This window comes from Polyodon spathula, chromosome 19, assembly GCF_017654505.1.
Source record: "Polyodon spathula isolate WHYD16114869_AA chromosome 19, ASM1765450v1, whole genome shotgun sequence".
In the NCBI taxonomy this organism is placed as follows: domain Eukaryota; kingdom Metazoa; phylum Chordata; class Actinopteri; order Acipenseriformes; family Polyodontidae; genus Polyodon; species Polyodon spathula.
In genome coordinates this window covers 24,633,254-24,658,510 of record NC_054552.1, presented here as the reverse complement: position 1 = coordinate 24,658,510, position 25,257 = coordinate 24,633,254, and the positions used below count along the sequence as shown (strand labels likewise).

The 25,257-nt window shown below is 36.9% G+C and overlaps 1 protein-coding gene across 7 annotated transcripts in view; it reads right to left on the bottom strand.

Moving 5' to 3' along the window:
• The window catches only part of LOC121294424 (C-type lectin domain family 7 member A-like), a 50,133-nt gene extending 25,348 nt beyond the window's left edge, over window positions 1–24,785 (bottom strand). For 4 of the 7 annotated variants that reach the window (XM_041218104.1, XM_041218105.1, XM_041218103.1 and 1 more), the window contains exon 1: window positions 24,623–24,785. In XM_041218104.1, coding sequence (XP_041074038.1) covers window positions 24,623–24,737 — 115 coding nt within the window. In that variant the 5' untranslated portion in view covers window positions 24,738–24,785. The remainder of the gene's footprint in view (window positions 1–24,622) is intronic. The other 3 variants (XM_041218099.1, XM_041218100.1, XM_041218101.1) reach the window with 1 other exon arrangement.
• Window positions 24,786–25,257: the final 472 nt, after the last annotated feature.

The window sequence follows — 25,257 nt, the reverse complement described above, 5'->3', positions numbered from 1 at the left end:
ATTTAGATTCTGGTATAGTAAGCAAACTTGTTAAATTTGCAGACGACACAAAAGTAGGAGGAGTGGCAAACACTGTTGCAGCAGCAAAGGTCATTCAAAATGATCTAGACAAGATTCAGAACTGGGCAGACACATGCCAAATGACATTTAATAGAGAAAAGTGTAAGGTACTGCACGCAGGAAATAAAAATGTACATTATAAATATCATATGGGAGATACTGAAATTGGAGAAGGAATCTATGAAAAAGAGCTAGGCGTTTTTGTTGACTCAGAAATGTCTTCATCTAGACAATGTGGGGAAGCTATAAAAAAGGCTAACAAGATGCTCGGAGACATTGTGAAAAGTGTTGAATTTAAATCAAGGGAAGTAATGTTAAAACTGTACAATGCACTAGTAAGACCTCATCTTGAATATTGTGTGCAGTTCTGGTCACCTCGCTATAAAAAAGATATTGCTGCTCTAGAAAGAGAGCAAAGAAGAGCGACCAGAATTATTCTGGGTTTAAAAGGCATGTCATATGCAGACAGGCTAAAAGAATTGAATCTGTTCAGTCTTGAACAAAGAAGACTACGTGGCGACCTAATTCAAGCATTCAAAATTCTAAAAGGTATTGACAGTGTCGACCCAAGGGACTTTTTCAGCCTGAAAAAAGAAACAAGGACCAGGGGTCACAAATGGAGATTAGACAAAGGGGCATTCAGAACAGAAAATAGGAGGCACTTTTTTACATAGAGAATTGTGAGGGTCTGGAATCAACTCCCCAGTAATGCTGTTGAAGCTGACACCCTGGGATCCTTCAAGAAGCTGCTTGATGAGATTTTGAGATCAATAAGCTACTAACAACCAAACGAGCAAGATGGGCCGAATGGCCTCCTCTCGTTTGTAAACTTTCTTATGTTCTTAACTCTAGCCTCTCCTCTTTCCCTGTCCCTTCTGAGCCGCAAATCGAGTCCTGTTTACTTATTATTTTAATGACCCACTTACATTTTTTTGTAACTTGAAGTAATAATTGGTAAGGCTGTGAATCTAAAGAAAAATGAAGACCAAAGAGCATTCTACAGAAGTTAGAGATAAAGTAATACAAATGCACAGATTAGGGAAAGGGTACAAAATAATATCCAAGTGTTTGGATATCCCAGTGAGCACAGTTGGATCAATAATCAAGAAGTGGAAGCTGCATCACACCAACCAGGCACTGCCAAGAAAAGGCCGTCCCTCAAAACTCAGCGCTCAAACAAGAAGGAGACTTGTGAGAGAAGCCACAGAGAGGCCAACAATCACTTTGAAGGAGATACAGAGTTCAGTGGCTGGGAGTGGAGTAATGGTGCACCAGTCAACCATATCAAGAGCTCTGCATAACACTGGCCTGTACGGGAGGGTGGCAAGAAAGAAGCCATTACTCAAAAAGTACCATCTGAAAGCACGTCTGGAGTTTGCCACAAAGCATGAGAGTGACCCAGCTGCGATGTGGGAAAAGGTTTTGTGGTCAGATGAGACCAAGATAGAGCTTTTTGGCCAAAACTCAAAGCGCTATGTGTGGCGCAAACCTAACACTGCCCATGCCTCAAGACACACCATCCCTACAGTGAAGTATGGTGGTGGCAGCATCATGCTGTAGGGATGCTTCTCATCAGCAGGGACTGGGCATCTTGTTACAATTGAAGGAAGAATGGATGGAGCAAAATACAGGAAAATACTGCAAGAGAATCTGCTTCAGTCCGCTCAAAAACTGAAGCTTGGGAGGAAATTCACCTTTCAGCAGGACAATGATCCCAAGCACAAGGCCAAAGCAACATCGGAGTGGCTCAAGAACAAAAAGGTGAATGTCCTACAGTGGCCCAGTCAAAGTCCTGATCTCAATCCCATTGAGAATCTGTGGGACTATTTGAAAATTGCGGTCCACAAGCGTCGTTCAACCAACCTGAACAACCTGGAGCAAATCTGCCAAGAAGAATGGGCCAAAATCACTCCGACACTGTGTGCAAAGCTGGTACATACTTACCCCAAAAGACTTAAAGCTGTTATTGCAGCGAAAGGTGGCTCTACCAAATATTAATGTGTGGGGGTTGAATACTTATGCAAGCAAGATATTTCAGTTTTTTTATTTTTCTTAAAAATATTTCCCAACATAAAACCAATGTCACCTTACAATAATTGATTTTGAGTTTCAGTGTTTTAATATAAAATATTGAACAGAACAAAATTTCAATGTACCATTTGTAATTCAGTAATATGAGAGAATTGGTCAGGGGTCTGAATACTTTTGCAAGCCACTGTATATATATATATATATATATATATATATATATATATATATATATATATATATATATATATATATATATATATATATATTAGTAAGATAGCAGGGAGGGGGTTAAAATTCCTCCCTGCTAAAACCTTGTGAGAATGCACTGTTGGGTGATTGGGCTAAGGGTTTTTGTAATTGTTAATTGTTTTTATTGTTTAGTTAATTCCCTGCACCTGGTGGTAATTGCAAATTAGAGCCAGGTGCAGGGTATTTAAGAGAGGCAGCCAGACTGCTAGGGGCGGCTGAGTGAAGAGTCTGTCTGTCTGTCTGTCTGTCTGTCTGTCTGTCTGTCTCTCTCTCTCTCTCTCTCTCTCCACCCCCCCCTCCCTCCCTCCCTCCCTCCAGTTGTATTGAAGAGAGTGTTGAGAGAAGCCCATTTGTGTTTTGGTGTTTGTCAGGTAAATGGCTTAGCCATCCTGAGTATTAGTTAGATTCCTGGTGATGTTTAGTTAGAGCTCCAAAGAGAGCTAGGTGTTTCATTTCTGTTTGTTTAATTTCATTTGTGTTTATTAAAAGTGCGCAAGCGCTAAAAAACTCCATTTTCTGTGTTGGGTCTGGTCTTAAAGGGACAATGAACCGTTAAAGTGGTGCAATCTTTTACATATGGTGGCAGTGTGCGTGGGTGCCCCTACGACCCAAAAAGAAATGAGAGCATAGAGGAATTATTCATGAGAATCATCCAAAATACCTCTGCTCAAAAAGAGCAGGATAAGAAGTGGAGGCAAGTGCTAGGGCTACCGGAGCGGGAGCCGACGGAGTTGGAGCTGCTGCTCCAAAAGTGGGAACAGGCCCCGCCGCTCCCAGAGCCCAGAGAGGAGGAGCCGTCGCTCCCAGAGCCCAGAGAGGAGGAGCCGCCGCTCCCAGAGCCCAGAGAGGAGGAGCCGTCGCTCCCAGAGCCCAGAGAGGAGGAGCCGTCGCTCCCAGAGCCCAGAGAGGAGGAGGTGAGGTGCCCACCTCCATCAACCCAGCGAACCAGTCCGGCACTGTCAGGTGCGGTCCCTTGCCCCGTGCTCCAGTTTTAAATAACTTTAGCATAACCGAGGCAGAAGTGTTAAAGGGACTAGGAGCTCTTAAAATAAACAAATCCTCCCAATAGTACTCAAAGAAATGAAAGAAATTATTTACAAACCACTAACCAAGATCATGCAACAGTCTCTTGACACAGAGGTTGCACCGACAGACTGGAGAATTGCAAACGTAATACCGATCCACAAAAAGGGAAACAAAACCGAACCAGAGAACTACAGACCAATAAGCCTGACTTCTATTATATGTAAACTTATGGAAACAATAATAAGATCCAAAATGGAAAATTACCTATATGGTAATGGTATCCCGGAAGACAGTCAGCATGGTTTTAGGAAAGGGAGATCATGTCTAACTAACCTGCTTGATTTTTTTGAGGATGCAACATCGACAATGGATAAATGCACAGAATATGACATGGTTTATTTAGATTTCCAGAAAGCTTTTTATAAAGTCCTGCATAAAAGATTAATTATCAAACTGAACGCATTAGGGATTAAAGGAAATGCATGTACATGGATTAGGGAGTGGTTAACATGTAGAAAACAGAAAGTACGGAGGAGAAACCTCAAAATGGAGTGAGGTAACCATTGGAGTACCACAGGGATCAAGATTAGGTCCTCTGCTATTCCTAATCTACATTAATGATTTCGATTCTGGTATAGTAAGCAAACTTGTTAAATTTGCAGATGACACAAAAATAGGAGGAGTTGCAGACACTGTTAGTAGTAAAGGTACGACACCATGTATCAATGTATTTTATAACCCCTTTTTTAATTGATTTATGACCCATAAGTTGATTTATGACCTCTACGCCCCTCCCATATCCGGTGACGTGCTTTTATCCCTCCCATGTGCTTTTATCCTCCCCATATCCGGTGAAATGCTTTTATCCCCCCCCATATCCAGTGACATGCTTTTATCCCCCCCCATATCCAGTGACGTGCTTTTATCCCTCCCATATCCAGTGACGTCCTTTTATCCCTCCCGTATCTGGTGACGTGTTTTATGAGTGACGTTATGTCTGCCATTTTGTTAGGCTATGCGGGCCCTCTGTTGATTATAATACGACTATTTTTTATATAGGAGTGATTTTGTGTGAGGGCGATTTGTTAATATACATTTTATTATGGATTGGTTTACTTTGTTTTTTAAGATGTATGGGGTAGTATTTGTGTTACTTTGTTAACCCGGTCATGGTTCCCTTAAAACATTTACAGTGAAAAAACAAAACAAAAAAATCTCAGGAACCAAGAGAGAGAGAGAGAGAGAGAGAGAGAGAGAGAGAGAGAGAGAGAGAGAGAGAGAGAACTTTATGGTCAGTTCCTAAAAACATATAACAAAACATAAAAAACAGGATTTATAATTATACAAATGATAACTAATTTGTTAAACACACACACACTTCCCTGATCTAGGCCCCCTATAACTGGGAAAAATACTCTTTATATTTTGTGTCTAAATGAAACAAAAACGTCTCTTCAGATATATATAAAACAAAAACACCATATTCTCATCTACATATTCATTTTATTGAAGACAGTGAGGGTTTTTTAGGGTCTGTCTTGGAAAATTAACCACTATGAAAATAAAAGGTTTAAATATTTGTTACAAACCTGTTAAATAATAATAAAATACATTAAAAAGAAGTATTAAATAAAATAGCATACAATTGATCCTTAAAGAATCTAGAGCGGTTTGTAAATATGGGTGTTTAAAGTAGTCTTACTGTTTTCAATAAATGTGTTTATTTAGAGGCTTGAGAAATGTCTTTGCAGTTCAATGACATTTCCATAATGAAAAGGGTTGCTTTTTTTGGCCTTTGATAGCTTTGACGTATCTAAAATTGGCTCCCCTCTTTCTATCCACCATCCGCTGGTGGAAAGCCACAGGAAGCCGGAGGGTCGTGTGGACTCTAGCTGCACACATGTTGTGACAAGTTTGAAAAGGCGGAAATATTAAGCTATTTATAACAGATCTGCCCCTGTGTTAAAAAGATGGGAAGTTTCCCTTTGAATAACCTACAAGGATACTGCTTTAGTTTACGAATTCATTCTTAAAACTACGGGGTGTTAGGCACCATTAAAAAGATGTATTATTATTATTATTATTATTATTATTATTATTCATAATAATAATATTTACATACCTATGAATGAAATCTAGATAAAAATTTTTGTGTGAGCTAGAATTTTACTCCCAACGACTAAACTTCCTTATCTGACCAGCAATTTTTTGACGTCCTTAAAACCATGCAGGATTTTTACCGTAAAAAATAATAATATTAAAATAATTTTTTTAAATAATAACTTAATATCTATTTTAAAAAACACTCGAACTTAAAACGACGTTTTGATGTTTATTGAATAGGTATGTGCCAAGCAGGGTGCCGGCGGGTCGTGTAGACTGTAGTCATGCAAGTGTTGACATCCCATTGTTGAAAATATATTCTTTGTAGGAGGTGTTATTTACCCAGACGTGATTAAATTTTCGTCTGTAACTCTGATCAAAGGTTTTTTTTTATTATTATTATTATTTTATTGTCCCAACCACGCTGTAGGTGGGTCTTGCTGCCCAACCCTGAACACAACCTTTATAAGCAGCGCATTAAATATGTCTAAACAGTACGTTTTTAAGAACGCTATTTTGAAAAACTAATGAAGTTTTTCTGGCAATAGCGGTATGGCTGTTTCTGACTTATGGACTTTGTTTGAAATGTGTTGTATTTTAAGGATGCTTAATTTATAGAACGGGTTTTGGAAATTTCAACAGCCATTTTGAAGTAATAATTAATTTATAGAACGGGTTTTGTTGGTACTTAATAGAAAATACCCGATGCATGATTTTATTTTGGATGTCTTTGAAATATTGGCTGTTTAACTGTTTTTGTTTATAAAAAGGGTCTGTTTACGCTGCTCAGATATAACATTGGGAGTTGTTTTGTATTATTTATTATTTGTATCTATTTACGTGCTGTTTTGTTTATGTTCTGTTTTATTTATTTATTTTTTAGGCTGTTTTATTTAATAGAATCTGTGATTGCTTTAGCGATCCGTCCAAATGACCGAAATTATGTTTTTGCTGTTTTATTTAATAGAATCTGCCAACACTTTAGACCCCAGGCCAAATGACCCAAAGGATGTTTTAATTGACCCATTCAGTGCCCCCGCTACAAGTCATGCCTTTGACTATTTACACAGGTATGTATCATGCCTTTTTGTAATTATTTATGTTAGCTAGTGTTAACGTTTAGATATTTTGTTCTTTTAAGGTTATTAAAAGAATAATAAACATAAAAAATGGTAAAAAGTACTAAATGTATTTTTATTTATATTTATTTATTTTTTAATTATAGATTATGATCCGAATTTACGGATACTAATGACGACCCAACTGCTTCTTTAATTGAGGAGATCTTGGAAGCCCAATACAACCCATCCCAATTAGCAACGGCTACTGAGGAGACTTTAAACAATCTAGGTTAGGATCTGATCCGCTTAGACATTCTTATACAATAGGTCTCAATAGATGGCTGATTGTGTTTGATTAGGTAATTGTCATATCTTCTCTTTAAGAGGTTTGAATGTCCCGGATCAAAATACTGAATACCTGATAAACCCTGAAGAAGCAGATGACTACACAAAGGAACTTCAACGTTATGTCTCCCTCCGAAACTTACATTTCTCAATTAAACAATAAGCCCTCTATTCCTAATATACAAACAGTTAAGGCTGAAGTCCATCAGCCCAAAGAAGGTTGTACATGTAAGTTTACTTTTATTTTTGTAATTATTTTTAAAAACTTATGAACGTAAAAGTTATAACTTTTATATACGCTTCTTTTATAGATGATCGACACATCAATGTAAATAGACTCTACAATCCTACTGCATTCTACACTCCTGAAGGCTGCTTCACCATACCAAAAACCTGTGCTTTTGGTAGGTTCTTATACCACCCCCCCACATACATGTATGGATGTTTTTAAATAAATGTCTTTGGGCATAAACTGTTGTTTTTTAATTGATTTATTATTTTATAGTCCCAAGGAAGAAACAGCGTCTTTTGGAAGCGGCATCCCCCACTTCTGCTGAGGGTTGTGAACAACAAGGGGGTCATTCCCAGGAAGTCTGATGTCAAGAGATATTTAAAGTATCCCGAGGAAATTAGTACCCCCCCAGACGTCTACAGTATCCACTCAAACGATTCCTAACCAGTCTATCTATCGCTTAACCCTTCTTAAAGTATTGTCACAGCAGGTTGGTGTAACATAGAACAAACTCAAAAAAGCATACCTGCAAGAAAAGGCATAGTGAAATTGATGTACATGGTTAAATAATCTCAAAAAGATTCCTTCTAATACTAGCCTGCTTGTTTCTGGTAAATCCCCAGAGATCTCCCATAAAGACTCTGACAACTCCAGTACCATTGCGTCAACCCTTCACAACCGCACCTCTGTCTCTAAACGATGGTGAAAATTTGGATGCTCTAAATAACCTGTTAAATGATTTAAATCATGTTGTTTGTAATCTTGAGGTCCCAGAGGGCATGATGTCAGATACGTGTAAAGCATTGACAAACCCTGTTCATGATATGCTGTCCCAGCAGCCAATACTTTAGGACTTCCTGAGAATGACCCTCTTGTTGTTCACAACCCTCTCAGCAGAAGTGGGGGATGCTGCTTCCAAAAGACGCTGCTTAAAAAACAACAGTTTATGCCCAAAGACATTTATTTAAAAACATCCATAAATGTGTGTGTGTGTGTGTGTGTAAGAACCTACCAAAAGCGCAGGTTTCTGGTATGGTGAAGCAGTACAGTAGGATTGCAGAGTCTATTTACATTGATGTCTCGATCATCTATAAAAGAAGTGTATATAAAAGTTATAACTTTTACATTTATAAGTTTTTAAAAATAATTACAAAAATAAAAGTAAACTTACATGTACAACCTTCTTGGGGCTGATGGACTTGAGCCTTAACTGTTTGTATATTAGGAATAGAGGGCTTACTCTTTAATTGAGAAATGTAAGTTATGGAGGGAGACATAATGTTGAAGTTCCTTTGTGTAGTCATCTGCTTCTTCAGGGGTCATCAGGTATTCAGTATTTTGATCCGGGACATTCAAACCTTTTAAAAAAGAAGATATAACAATTACCTAATCAAACACAATCAGCTATCTATTGAGACCTATTGTATAAGAATGTCTAAGTGGATCAGATCCTAACCTAGATTGTTTAAAGTCTCCTCGGTAGCAGTTGCTAATTGGGATGGGTTGTATTGGGCTTCCAAGATCTCCTCAATTAAAGAAGCAGTTGGGTCGTCATTAGTATCCAATAAATTCGGATCAAAATCTATAATTAAAAAATAAATAAATATATATCAAAAAATACATTTAGTAGTTTTTACCATTTTTGATGTTTATTATTCTTTTAGCAACCTTAAAAGAACAAAATGTCTAAACGTTAACACTAGCTAACATAAATTATTACAAAAAGACATGATCGTTGAAAGGGCACAGCAGCCATAATTTCAGTGACTAGACATACGTTTTGATTATTATGAATTAGTCATTTAGCAGACACTTTTATCCAAAGCGAGAACAGAAACTAGCAGGTGAACTATACATCAACAAATGCTGCAGGACATTGGTTTTACGTTTTGTCTGTGTTTAAAAATGAGGAAGCAGACTCATCTATTTTAAGCAGTGTTGCTGACATTGCTTGAAGACATTGGATGGGATGAGGGGTTCTTGGAAAACCCGTGGTTTCAGATGCACAGAATGACACAGGGCATATATTAAAAGTGTGAAGGACAGCAGTTTCTCAGTAGAAACGTTTTTTTTCCTTCTTTGAGAAAACCCTGTCCTTCACACGTTTCCACTGAAAACACTTTATCCTTCAGTTTAGTAGCACTAAATTCATATCCAAAGTAATAATAGGTCTATACCAAGTCACATTAACTTTTTCAGTATTAGCGAGACTCATCTTTGAGGTCCTTATTGAAAGAGTTAAAGGAGAAGAATCCAAGTTAATGTTACAAAACAAGGAACAAACCTGTTGAGAGTTAAGCAAAGCAGGTTAATTCACATCTGGGTCATAATCTGCAACAAATGCAACAAAAATAATACAAGAACTAAGACATTCGATAATAATCTTTACAACCCAGAAAACAAAACTGCAACACTAGAGTGATGAAAAATAAATAGGATTGTCTTTTACTAAACAGTGTCGTTTATGATATCGCATCAGTGTCGTCACCGATGTCTATGATTATTTTGCAGCACAAATGTTGTATCAGCCTGCAAGAAAAATAAATATGCTCTAGTGCAGCCTTAGGGCCATTTCACACCTAGTTCACTTATAAGTGATTCTAATCGTGGTTCACTTGCAAACAAAGGGCCCTTTCATAACTAGTTCATTTATGAAGATCTGATTTAGAATTCACTTTCAAATTAACTAAAATGTTACAATTTTGCTTTGATTGGTTTCACACCAGATCTCAAACTGCATTTTTCCTCCAAGAGAGTTCAAATTCACCTTCTCGACTGTAATCGCACCAGAATGCATTTGTTTTCACATTGCAATTTTTCAAGTGAACCCGATTGTCTGGATTTGTGCATGTGACCAAAATGATACTTCCTGTTAATGCCCAGACGGATGTTCATTACTAAACATGCAGCGTTCCGCCCGTGAATGGTTGCAATATTAGTAGTATGTCAGCTGTTGCCAGTGACATTATCCCCGAAATCGGTGAGCTGTAAGCAGTCCTTATCAATCCTTGTTTTCAGCCTTTCTCATCTCAACATGATTGTATTGTAATGACACAGACGCAGAAAAAGTGTGTCAAGGCTGAAAGACCAATTATGCGAGAGACCATCTGTAATGTAAAAATAATCACTTATAATATATACAGTGCCCTGGCAGAATAAAATGAGCAAACTTAGAAATATGGTGTATTACTTATTTAGCAATGCTATGTTTTTGAAGTTTCTTGAACAGTCATTCATGCTAGTGAGTACTGTAAAGATTGCAGGTAAATTATTTTAGTTAAAACAGGTGGTGCCAATACTTTAAACTTCAAACACACTCGGTTCAGTTTCTGTTGCATTGTGAATTTGAACGTGATTGCTTTCACACTGGCCGACTTTGGGGAGAAGCGCATTACAGTTCCCCCTTAATCGAGCCGAGATCACCCTTTCAGGTGAATCCTAGTCCTCTTTTTTTGGTGCACACTCTGAAGCGAAACAAATGTTTCACACCTGCACAAACGAACCAAAGTTAGGTGTTAACTGAACTCTAGTGCGAATTATCCTCTCCAAACGAACGAGGTATGAAAGGCCCCAAACTAATTTTATTCACTTTTGCTTCAGTTAGTTTCACACCAGAAACATTCAAGCGAACTTGAGTTACTTTTAAAGTGCATTCAAATTAGTTTCTTTGGTTCACTTGCAGCTTCATCCAGATTAGAGTTCTACTGATTTCACATTGCACTTTCCAAACGCACTGGGCTCTCTTGCTGATTACTTTTTCCATCATGCCCAACATGGGAATACTTTATGTGCTATGGCTGTGCTGTTATTTGTGTTCTTTTGGTTTGTTTGGTGCTCACAACATCAAATCATTGCTGAAGAAAGACAACATGCTGAAAGAGCGTCAAGTATTTGTCAGAAAAACACTTATTTTGGAGGAAATGCGCGAGTGACTTCTGGTGTTTAGAAGACATTTCAAGCAAAAGCAAATGTTACAGCATCTTTCTACCTCAGACAATCATGAAAAAGATATACATATTGTACATTCAACCAACTGCAATGTAGCTGTATATAATAATAATAATAATAATAATAATAATAATAATAATAATAATAATAATAATAATAATAAAAGCCTGTTGTAAATGCTGTACAGAGGCAGAATAGGAACTGATTTACTAAACTCAGGTGGAGCAGCACAAATGCAAGACTGATGTCTGTATTGCTTTGTCTTGGCACAATGTTTTCCCTGCGAGTTTATATGGCATAATTATAATGAAGCCAAACGCAATAAAAGTGCTATTGAAGAGGATGTAATATACTCAGGCATAGCATTTGAGTCATAATATAGTTTGGTATAATATGGTTAAAATCCCACCTCCACCACTGACTCATTGTGTGACCTTGAGCAAGTCACTTAACCTCCTTGTGCTCCGTCTTTCAGGTGAGACGTTGTTGTAAGTGATTCTGCAGCTGATGCATAGTTCACACACCCTAGTCTCGTATCTTGTAAAGCGCTTTGTGATGGTAGTCCTCTATGAAAAGCGCTGTATAAAAATAAAGATTATTATTATTATTATAAGATGCCATATATTGTATAGGCAAATTTCTGTGTACTATGTTTGTCTTCTAGCACACGTCGGTAGATCTGAAGTTATGTCGACACCTGTGCTGTACGACTGACAAAAACAAAAACATGCCCTATGTGCAAAGTATGAGGATGCTGCACTTTCTCTTTGCGTACATTTAATAATATTAATTGGTTTACATTCAGTGTCTAGGCAAACATTAACAATGTTTTGTTATAACTTTTATAGGCCAATTATGCGAGAGACCATCTGTAATGTAAAAATAATCACTTATAATATATACAGTGCCCTGGCAGAGTAAAATGAGCAAAATTAGAAATGTGGTGTATTATATTTAGCAATGCTATGTTTTTGAAGTTTCTTGAACACTCATTCATGCTAGAGTACTGTAAAGATTGCAGGTAAATTATTTTAGTTAAAACAGGTGGTGCCAATACTTTAAACTTCAAACACATTTCTAGAATGTGACAAGAAAAGGGGAAAAGAGAAGTACACTTAGCTTATCTGTTTTTAGCAGGCCTGCTGCTACAAAAAGTGTGTCACAATTTAATTCTGAGATAAATACTATTTTAACCAAAAAAGTTGAGTCATCAATTCCTGGGAAATGAAGAGGAACTTTGTGAGATCTATCCCACTTGTGATAGCAAGACACCCAAGATTAGACTTATTTACCAAACCTGTCTTTACAATGTGCAAAGTAGGAGGATGCTGCACTTTCTCTTTGCGTACATTTTAATAATATTAATTGGTTTAGATTCAGTGTCTAGGCAAACATTAACAATGTTTTTTTTATAGTTTTTATAGGCGCTTACAGGTCGGGAGGGAGCTTTACAACCAAGATTCATTGTATTTGTGTCACAAGCCTAAACAGTGGGTTGAAGAGGCCTCTTCAAACTGAGGTTGAAGAGGCCTTTTTATTTTGCCACTCTGCCCTAATGAGAACTCCTTTTTTACAATACTTTTTTTAAAAAGCACAGCAATATAAGACTAAACAAATCGAAGTGGAAAGGAGAACTAAAGACAGAAACAGAGAACAGAAATAATAATAATAAATGGTTGAGGCGAGGGACAGCATGTCAAAGTAAAAACATTAAGGTCTGCCATACTGTATAAAACTTTTGAGTACATCCATGGATGGCATATTTTCCCCAGCTTCAGGAAATCCATGACCTCTTTTATCCATTGCATGTGAGACAGTGGAGCAGCCATCTTCCAATTAAATAGGACACACCATCTTCCCAACAGGGAGGCAAAGGCCAGAGCGTCTGTCAGGTTGCTATACATTAACATCCTCTGGGATCGCACCAACGAGGGCTGTAAGTGGGTTAGGTTCGATGGGCATTTGATTAAGCTGGGAAAATGTTTCACATACCAAAGTCCAAAATTAAGCCAAATGAGGACGTGACCAGTACATGTTCTTATGTTCTTATGTTCTTATGTGAAAAAGATTTGCAGGAGCTTGCTTACATCTGTTGCATGTTGGGTCTAGTTCAAGATATATTTTCACCAATTTGACTTTGCATAAATGAATGCAATGTAAAACTTTAAACTGCACAAATAGAAGAGGAGTGTACTCTGTAGAGGATAGAGCCCCAAACATCAGAAAGTTCTAAATTTAGTCCTGTTCCCATAATGTTTTTATATGAGATAGTGACAGGCAATGCAGAGAGGAGATGGTACTGCAAATCTGTGATATTAATCCATTGCACACTGGGTTCAAATTCAACAGAGAACTATCAGGTGATCCAGTTGGTAAAGAGGGAAATTGAGTGAATTTACTTTTTACAAAAATATCTGAAAAAATGTGACTGCGGTAAATTGTATTTCTTAGAAATATATTCAAACTAAACAAATGAATCAGCAACATAAAGATCTTTAAACGTCCTTAAGCTGTTTTTGTTCCAAAAAGAAAATGCAGAGTCAATCAGTGAAGGTGCAAACATATGATTTGAATGTATGGGCATAAATATTGAGACATGTTGCACATCAAAATGATTTCTAAATTGAGACCAAATTCGAAGGGACTGTTGAAAAAGGGGGTTTGAATTATGACAAGAGAGTGGGGAACACAGGGGAAACAGGTAGACAGAAGTCTCTTGAGAGGGTTCGAACCAGGTAGGCAAATTTATGAATATTGGCTGACCAATAATAAACCTGGAAATTGGATATAGCAAGTCCTCTTCAAACGTTTTAGTCTCTGAAGAAATATTTTACAGATTTTACGATATAATCTGATCGAGTGTTTCAAAGAAAGAATTTGGAATACAAATAGGAATACACTGAAATAAATATAAGAATTTAGGTAATATATTAATCTTTATAGAATTTATGTGGCCAATTAAGGAATATTGTCCAATGAGAAAGGTCTTGTTTAACACGTTCAAGCAAAGCAGTCAAATTATATTTAAAGAAGTCTTTATATGTTTGTGTAACGTAGATCCCTAAATATGTAAAAGTACAGGTAACCAATCTGAATGGGAATGTGTCAAGTGAAAGCTGTTTTGCAGACGAGTACTTGGGAAGAATTCACTTTTCTGAAGGTTAATCTTGTAGCCAGAGATATTATCAAACATAGTCAGAGTATCCATAATTAAAGCTAGTTAAGTACTGGGATCAGTAAAGTAAAAGGTCTCCTGCGTATAGAGACACTCTGTGTTCCAACCCCCGATGTGTCACACTGGAATAGTCTGATTGCAACAGAGAGAAATAGAGAGGAGTTCTATGGCTAAAGCAAAAAGCAGTGGGGAAAGGGACAGCCCTGCCTAGTATCACGGTGCAGTGGAATGTATTCAGAGTAAATATTATTGGTTCAGACTGAAGCCATACCAGAGGAATATAATAATTTAGTCCATGATAGGAAAATTGGCCTGAAGCCAAATTTGTCCAAAACTGAAAAGATAATCCCACTCTAAGGTTTTTTCAGCATCTAGCAATCAGTCAAAGGTTTTTTCAGCATCTAGGGAGATTTCAGGAAGAAGGGAAGTATGGGAAGTGTAGAGAATGTTAAACAAACGGCATAGATTAGAAAAACAATGCCTGCCTTTAATGAAACCTGTCTGATCTAATTAAATTTTTGTAGGGAGGATTGATTCTAGTGCTTCTTGTGCCAGAGCCTTTGCCAAAATTTTAATATCCATGCTCAAAAGCGAAATAGGGCGGTATGAACCACAATTAAGAGGGTCTTTATTTTTCTTGAGTAATACAGAAGTTTTTGCCTGACTAAGAGTATGTGGGAGAGAGCCGTGGGAGAGAGACTGCAAAAACTAAAAACAATAGTGGAGATATCTGAATGGAAACTTCTTATAAAATTCTATTGAGTAACCATCAGGACCTGGAGATTTACCACTCTGCATTGCCTTGACGGCCTGTGTAACCTCACAAGGTGACAGTGGTGCTTCCAAGTCTACTCTAGATTGAGGGTCAACTGAACGTACAGCAAAACCCTCAAAATAGCAGACAGCAGACAAAGGTTCATCGGAGTTTCAGAAGAGTAAAGAGTAGAATAACTTTAAATTTGTTATTAATATAAAATTGATCCACAGTAGTGTTGAACCAGATTGTGTATTTATTTCAGTGATCAAGTGTGAAGCAGCAGACTGGCAGAGTTGAAGAGCTAGCTGTTTACTGGCTTTGTCGCTATAGTCGTAGGTGGCATGGCAAAAGTTGTTAAGCATGATTGGTAGAAAGAAGATAAATTCAGTCTGAAAACCCAGCCTTTTTTTTTTATAAAGATTAGGGATAGAGTCAATGCATTCAGAACTGGGCAGACACATGGCAAATGACATATAATAGAGAAAAGTGTAAGGTACTGCACGCAGGAAATACAAATGTACATTATAAATACCATATGGGAGATATTGAAATTGGAGAAGGAATCTATGAAAAAGACCTAGGAGTTTTTGTTGACTCAGAAATGTCTTCATCTAGACAATGTGGGGAAGCTATAAAAAAGGCTAACAAGATGCTCGGATACATTGTGAAAAGTGTTGAATTTAAATCAAGGGAAGTAATGTTAAAACTGTACAATGCACTAGTAAGACCTCATCTTGAATATTGTGTTCAGTTCTGGTCACTTCGCTATAAAAAAGATATTGCTGCTCTAGAAAGAGTGCAAAGAAGAGCGACCAGAATTATTCCGGGCTTAAAAGGCATGTCATATGCAGACAGGCTAAAAGAATTGAATCTGTTCAGTCTTGAACAAAGAAGACTACGTGGCGACCTAATTCAAGCATTCAAAATTCTAAAAGGTATTGACAGTGTCGACCCGAGGGACTTTTTCAGCCTGAAAAAAGAAACAAGGACCAGGGGTCACAAATGGAGTTTAGAAAAAGGGGCATTCAGAACAGAAAATAGGAGACACTTTTTTACACAGAGAATTGTGAGGGTCTGGAATCAACTCCCCAGTAATGTTGTTGAAGCTGACACCCTGGGATCCTTCAAGAAGCTGCTTGATGAGATTTTGGGATCAATAAGCTACTAACAACCAAACGAGCAAGATGGGCCGAATGGCCTCCTCTCGTTTGTAAACTTTCTTATGTTCTTATGTTCTTATATCTTTGATCTATTTGCAAAATAACGTCAGTCAGTTGGCAAAGTCATGCTTCATAGTGTTTATACACTATCTTGCCCATCACTATAATGTAGCGGCCATTAGAATCAGATAATCTGGGAAGCAGTAAAGGGCACATTTTCGTGCACAAGAATTGCTGCGCTCTAAGCTTAGAAAAGTTGAATTAAATAACCACCCAACCTATCCCTTTCGAATATGAAAATGGTCAGAAGTACGCAGGTGAGTCTCCTGTAGGTACGCAATTCCTACATTTGTAGATAAAACTGTATTATCTTAAAAGGATCATTCAGCCCCTTCAAATTCCAGCTAACAAAACTCAATGAACAGTATTTAGTCCAGTAGTAGGTGCCATGAATTAGAAAATCCTTTCATATTTTTAAACTGTAGTAAAGCAATCCCTCATCTCCTAGCAAAACAAGTACTAGAAGAGGTCACAGAAGATAGAGACAAAGAAAAAAGAAACAGAACAGAGCCCCAAGCCCCACCCCTAGACCAGCCTCTCCCCAAACCTGAGGCTACTAACCTGCTCTCTGTGCTATAAAACTTAGCTACCATAGCTAACACTACCAATAGGAACAGCAAATACCACTGTCCCCCACAGACAGCAGAAATAAATACAATTACATTGTATAAAAAAAAAAACAGAGCAGTGCAATAACAATAACAAAGCAATAGCATCCCATCCATGACAAAAGTAAATGAAAAGTTGTTATGGGTCATAAAATACAATAACAGAGGCAATCCTATGTGTACATATCTTTCCCATTTGAAAATACTGCAAACATAGGTGTATGAGAAAAAAAAAATGATTCAGTGATAATAATAATACTTATTATATAATTATGAAACAGTCAATGCGTGAACATACTGATTAAGCTCAGTTAAAAGGAAAGTATTTCCCTTTCATTTTCTTTCCCCCTCCCCTTTCTTCAAAGTTGTAATGTATATAAATAAAGGAAAAAAAGTACATGTCAAAGGCAGTCATTAAAATACTACTACTACGACTACGAGTGGAAGCGACAGCGAGTGGGAGAAGTACAGGCGTGGAAAAGTACAGAGCAGTTTAGAAGCAGTAAGGAGAAATTGCATCTTTAATTGCTTTAATCAGAAAACACAGGACATTGGGGAAACACAGCAGCAGCTCAAAGTCAAACAGTCGCGTGTGTTTTTCTGATAACAAACAAGCTGAAACTCGGAGCAGCTGATTCAAATTCAGCGCATGTACATGGATTAGGGAGTGGTTCTGAGACACGGGCGAGGGGAGGAGCCAACAGCACAGCAGAACAACGCAGTTAAACGAGGCAGTCTTCCCAGCGACAGCGAGTGAGAGAAGTACGGGCGTGGAAAAGTACAGAGCAGTTTAGAAGCAGTTTGAAAGCAGGTTGACGGCTGCAGATAGAAACTAAACTTCTTGAACAAAAAAAAAAAACCCTCAACATGGTCTTCAAGCTAATAATCTGTGACACCTGCTTGATGTGGGAAATCCGAGAAAACCCAGCGGAGCTAAACCAAGTGTGCGTAGAGTGCCACGCTATCCAGGATTTGCATAAACTAGTAAGTATGCTAGAAATGGAGCTGGAAGAAGTGAGACAGCAACAGGATCTTGAGGAACTGGCACACCCACAATTCATGGAAGTCTGCATCACCCCTAACAGACTGAAAGCCACCAGGGAGATAGAAGGTCAGAACAGCTGGGTTCAGGTAGGCAGAAGCAGGGAAAAAAAGAAACTTCGTCAAACACAACCACCAGAAATCAAAACAACCAACAAATTTGAGTCACTTCAGAATTTTGATGAGCAGAACCAACAACAAGAGAACGAAAGGAACAACATCCAGGACCCCATTGACAGTGGTGACCAGACAGCAAAAAGAAGGGAGGTCATGATTGTTGGGGACTCCATATTGAGAAACACAGCAAGTTCAATTCGCAGTTTGGACCCCCTTACTACAACAGTGTGCTGCCTTCCGGGAGCCTCGGTCAAGCACATCACTGAGAACGTGGACAGGCTCCTAGAACGAACAGGAGACGACCCGGTAGTAGTCGTCCACATCGGTACAAACAACATTGGAAGAGACAGACCAAAATCCCTGCAAAACAAATTCAGAGAGCTAGGAAGGAAATTAAAAGAGAAAACCAAAACTGTGGTATTTTCTGGTATACTACCCGGCACCTTGCAAAGGACCATATGGACAGCTGGAAATAATTAATCAAAACGCATGGCTGAAGATGTGGTGCACACGGGAAGGCTTCACCTATCTTGATCATTGGACCACATTCTACAACGAGGACTATCTGTATAGACGGGACGGACTGCACTTAAATAACAAGGGAACCAGTCTACTTGGAGAAAAGATCCTCGAGCAGGTTCAGAAGCATTTAAACTAGAAAGGAAGGGGGGAGAAATCAACAAAAAAACAGAAGGGAGACCGCAGCAAAACAAGAACAACTCAGGTAAGACAACCATTAATGTATTTATCTAAATGCTAGAAGTATCAGAAACAAAATTCTAGAACTTGAAGCTACTGCACTAACAGGTAACTATGATGTGATAGGTGTTACTGAAACGTGGTTGTCTGAGAGTGATGGGGACGAATATAATATTTGTGGGTATACACTGTATAGGAAAGACAGGCAGGACAGAAGAGGAGGAGGGGTGGCGCTATACATAAGAAACAGTCTTGAAGCCCAGGTGTTAAACCTGGACAAAAAAAATAAAACCGAATCAATATGGGTCAGAATAACGGACAAAAATTCAAAGGGCATAATAATAGGAGCATGCTATAGACCACCAGATTCAGACGGTGAGCAAAATAATCTTTTATACAATGACATTAGAAATGCGTGTAGCAAAGGAGAAGTCATAATAATGGGGGATTTCAACTTCCCCGAAATAAAATGGGAAAACCCGATGGGTAGCACGAAGGATGAAATAGAAATGGTGGAAATGACAAATGACTGCTTCCTAACACAATTTGTCAAGGCACCGACTAGAGGGGAGGCATGCCTTGATTTATTCTTTTCAAATAACGAAGACAGAATAACTAAAACAGAGGTCAGAGAACCACTGGCAAACTCAGACCACAACACGGTCTCATTTGAAGTGATTTTTAAAACCCAAAAAGTAATGACTAAAGCTAAGGTTTACAATTTTAGAAAGGCAAACTATGAAGGTATGAAACAGAGACTAATAGAATTAGATTGGAATAAAATAAAGAGAACATCCACAGAAAAAGGATGGCTGTTTTTAAAAAATGTTGTACTACAGGCTAAAACAATTACATACCAAAAGTAGACAAATCTAAATCTAAAATAAAATTGCCAAAATGGTTTAATAGATCAATTAAAAAAAAAAAAAAAATCAGTGAAAAAAGGCACTTTACAAAGAATTTAAAAGGGACCTAAAACAAAGTACACAGAAAGAATAACTGGAACTGCAAACACAAGTCAAAAAGGACATTAAAGGAGAGAGAGAGAGAGAGAGAGAGAGAGAGAGAGAGAGAAATTAACATTGCTAAGAGGTCTAAAACCAATTCCAAAATGTTTTTCCAATATTATAACAGCAAGAGGACACTCAAAGAGGAGGTTAAATGTCTAAGAGATACAAATGGCAAAATCAAAGATGAAGAGAAAAAAATAGCAAATATATTAAATGATTACTTTTCACAAGTTTTTACAAAGGAGGATATGGAACTCATGTCCCACATGTCAACCTGTTCCTATCCAGTTTTAAATAACTTTAGCATAACCGAGGCAGATGTGTTAAAGGGACTAGAGGATCTTAAAATAAACAAATTCTCTGGACAGGATGAGATCCTCCCAATAGTACTCAAAGAAATAAAAGAAGTTATTTACAAACCTCTAACCAAGATCATGCAACAGTCTCTTGACTGGGAAACAAAACCGAACCAGGTAACTACAGACCAATAAGCTTGACTTCTATTATATGCAAACTATAATAAGATCAAAAATGGAAAATTACCTACATGGTAACAGTATCCTGGGAGTCAGTCAGCATGGTTTTATGGAAAGGAGTTGTGTCTAACTAACCTGCTTGATTTTTTTGAGGATGCAACATCAGCAATGGATAATTGCAAAGCATATGACATGGTTTATTTATATTTTCAAAAAACTTCTGACAAAATCCAGCATAAAAAATTAATTCTCAAACTGAATGCAGTAGGGATTTAAGGAAATGCATGTACACGGATAACATGCAGAAAACAGAACGTACTGAGGAGAAACCTCAAAATGTTTACCAGTGGAGTACCACAGGGATCAAGATTAGGTCTTCTGCTATCCCTAATCTACATTAATGACTTAGATTCTAGTATAGTAAGCAAACTTGTTAAATTTGTAGATGACACAAAAATAGGAGGAGTGGCAAACACTGTTGCAGCAGCAAAGGTGATTCAAAATGGTCTACGCAAGATTCAGAGCTGGGCAGACACATGGCAAATGACATTTAACAGAGAAAAGTGTAAGGTACTGCACACAGGCAATAAAAGTGTGCATTATAAATATCAATTGAAAAAGGAATCTATGAAAAAGACCTAAGGCCTTTATGTTGTCTCAGAAATGTCTTCATCTAGACAATGTGGGGAAGCTATAAAAAAGGCCAACAAGATGCTCAGACACATTGTGAAAAGTGTTGAATTTAAATCAAGGGAAGTAATGTTAAAACTGTACAATGCATTAGTAAGACCTCATCTTGAATATTGTGTTCAGTTCTGGTCACCTCGCTACGAAAAGGATATTCCTGCTCTAGAAAGAGTGCAAAGAAGAGCGACCAGAATTGTTCCTGGTTTAAAACGGCATGTCATATGCAGACAGGCTAAAAGAATTGAATCTATTTAGTCCTGAACAAAGACGACTACGTGGCGACCAGATTTAAGCATTCAAAATTCCAAACGGTATTGACAATTTCGACCCAAGGGGCTTTTTCGAACTGAAAAAAGAAACAAGGACCAGGGGTCACAAATGGAGATTAGGAAAAGGGGTATTCAGAACAGAGAATAGGAACCAATTCCCCAGTAATGTTGTTGAAGCTGACACCCTGGGATCCTTCAAGAAGCTGCTTAATGAGATTCTGGGATCAATAAGCTACTAACAACCAAACGAGCAAGATGGGCCGAATGGCCTCCTCTCGTTTGTAAACTTTCCTTCAAGAAGCTGCTTAATGAGATTCTGGGATCAATAAGCTACTAACAACCAAACGAGCAAGATGGGCCAATTAATTGGAATACACTGTACTTGTATAATTCTTAAACCTATAAATGAAAATAAACTAACATATTGACACACCATGGCTAAATTGTATAATTGCAACAACAAAAACAAAACAAGCTAGAAAAAAATATTGGCAAATTACCCCATACAGAAATAACTTAGATTTTACATATATCATAAGTAAAGCCCCATGAAATTATTTTTATTTTTCATAATTTTTCATTTTACTTTTAACAAATTCCATTTTATTTAATTTTATTAAGGTACACATTTATAAAATAACTGAAATAGATGTATATAAATAAAAACAAAGTTCTTTTTTACATTTTGACAAACAGACCTAGCACAGAAAAATAATTAGTTACCATAATTTTTCATTAGCGGCAGTAACGGTAACATATGTGATGAACTCCACTCTTTTTAATTAACTGCCTATGTACAGTAAATACTGCTCAAGCCCCGTTAAAAATACAATAACATAAGAAAATATATATATTATAGCGGCGTAATAGCACTGTTATAGGTAAGAGCTTGCTGGCAGAGCCTTGTTTAAACTCCATTTTGAGGGGTATGTTTTCTCGTCTGTTTCAAAACGGATCTGGATGGCATTTCATAAGTCAGCCCTCCAGTGAAAAAATAATGGATATCATATACAAAAAACTACGTATTATTATTTGTATAAACTTACCTATTAAAAAATGTCATTCTATGATTGCTTTATAATGATTTTTCATTTTATATTTGCATTTAGTTTTATTTTGTGTTATTTTGCATTTGCGAAAAACATGAGGCTCTAATTGTTACACTTATATGCCTCTTATTTATGTTCATTTGTTTTTTATGTGTATACATACATGTTCATGTAATTTATATGTGGGTTGGTTATAAAATTGGCCTGATTGTATAGTATTTTTTATATAAGGATTTAATGTGTCAGTATATGTTTTTTATAATCTAAATATGTTTTTTTTTTTTATATTCTAAATATATACCCTTCATTTGATGAATGTTTTATACAAATTACTACATATTTTTATATATGTTCCAAGAAAGATATAGAAATTAAGCCAAACTGTTTTTATCTCTGCAGATAAGTTTCTGCCAGTTTCACTTTGTGTCATGTCAGAAAATGTGTTCAAACTGGACATTTAATAAAATATGAGTATACATTTAGATCAATGAAACAATAACAATCCAAAATGCAGTAACTGTTCAGCCCAGCAGTGGAGAATGCATTACCGAGACATTTCTGACACATCTGAGAAGATGTACCATTGCTATTGGGGTGTAGGATGTTGTTTTTTATTTTGCTCAATGTGCTGTAGAAAGTTATGTGCAGCATTTTTTAAGCATTACAATTATGGGTATTTACTTGATTAATTGCTTGTATATTACCTAATCAAAATGTGAAACTTACAAAAAGCCCTTAAAACACGCAAATTAAAGACTACATCTGAATTAAATGGATTAGTTAAACAAGACAGGTGCAGTAAAGCTTGTAGTAACTATTAGAAAACCTCATTCAAGGGTTGTTCTTTAGTAAAATGTTACAATGAGATGGTATGGGTGCTACGCTAGCTTTATTGTGTCTTGTGTGACTAAACATATTGTGTCTTATATGACCTGTGGGTGTTAGATATATACTTTGCAGGTTTTCATGTACATAGTTTAAAATGCAGCCTTAAGCAGAAAATGATTTTAAGGTATCTTATTTAAAATATTTGAATTCAAAAGTAGTCGTCGGCTGTGTATTTGTGCGTGTATGTGTATATATATATATATATATATATATATATATATATATATATTCCTCTATGTTTATATGGCAGACTAATCAAGATGCATGCTATCATTAATTTTTGTCATTCATGTTCCTATTTAGCTTATATTCTATTTATTAAGAATATATGTTCAACAGTATGGATATGTGATGCATATATGCAACATATTAAATGTTTATGCAACATATAAAATTGTCTATAGTCTATTGAAAATATGTATTCTTTCCGTATGGCTCTCATCAGCAAAATAACATAAAAGTTGTTTTTATTTTTTTACATATATGTACTGACTGGCACAACACTGAAACACTGCCATTACAACTAAATGAACTTTACACATTATGTAAAGTTACACATTATGAATACATATTTGGAAAAAATTATTATTTCAGACAGAAAAAAAAAAAAAAATCTTTAGAAAATCCTATAAAATTAGAATGTAAAAATCCTCTGCCCATGTTTCCCCCTCCTCCTAAATGGTGCCCCTATACTTATTCTTCTACATTTGAAATCCATTCTACTACATACTGTATCAACTTTGTTATATGCTGTATCTATTTTGGTAAATGCTACATATTTCTGCTGGATTTTTTTTAGAACATACTACATATATTCTGCCTTATAATATATCCATTCTGTTGTATGTCTTACACATTTCATTACATGCTTTATATGTATTAGATCTATTTTGCTATGTGTTATATTGGTATCATTATATGCTTAACCTAGTTTGTTGTATATGACATTCTTTATGCTACTTGGTATATGCATTCCACTGTGTGTTATATGCAAAATGATATGTGCTGTAGCCATTCAAGTACCAATTTTGAATTGAACGGCCTCTATCCCACATAAATCAACTAATTTGAGGGTTATTTTACTTGATAGATCTTTACTTTCATGTCAACAGACTCTGCTTTGATGCAGATTAATTTCAAACACTATTTATGGCCTGTTTGCAACTCTCTTTAGATAGAACCTTGAGCTCAGTCTGTCAGTTTACATCCTCTCTGTTGTTTCCTACCTTTACCGGCAGATCGGTAACTGGCATTTCTTGACTAAACTTGTTCTCAGGGAAATCTGAGTCTAAATCAAAACAACAATAGAAGTTTGAAATAATTTCACACATTTTAAAGTTGTCATATAAAACACTTGTACATGGCAGTATTGTACCGACACACAGCTCAGTCCTGAACTACAGAGGCGCAGACTGGATCCGGTCAGCATGTTATCCATTCATATTATACACTCACAGGATAACAAAAATATATCCCATGCTAGATATACCCATTGTTTATTATGTTCAGGTGGTGTATATTCTATTTTTGTAAAGGGAACCCATTTTCCCCAATACTGTTTTAAATCTTACCTGGAATTGGTCCACTCTTCTGCTTCTCTATTTTCTCATCTTCAGGTGTGCTTACTGTTTGATAGACATCCACTGATGTCTGCTGCAACTCAGAGTAAACATTTTTCATCTCCATAGTGCGCTTCAGGAATAGATTGAGTTAGAAGTGATCTAATGAGGAAGTCCTCTATCTTTTGTAATTGCAATATTATGTCATATCGATTCCTGGCCACAAGATTAGTCAAGATAACCACTTCTCTAAAATGCTGCCATCACTGAGCGCACAGCTTTAAAACATGTTATGGACAGATGTATGTATGCACTTGTGACAGAGAACAAATGAATCCTAGTTAACAATCTCCATCCTGATCTGTGAGGACGCTGTACAACAGAACAATGTGCCCTGTACTGGATGGTTTGGCAGTTCATTCCAGGGTCAGTCGGAAGCCAGCCATCCAGGAAGGGGGTGGAGTCGCCCTAATGCGGTATGCAAAGTGACAGTTATGGATTGGAGGATACATGATTGAACTAGCTATCGCAGGGGGTGTGACGATGCAAGGACAGAGAAAGGAAACAGACTATTAATTACGTATTGTGAGTATTAAGTGTTTTGTTTGTTGCTGACTGTCTGTGTTTGTCATTGTTAGGCAGCTAAC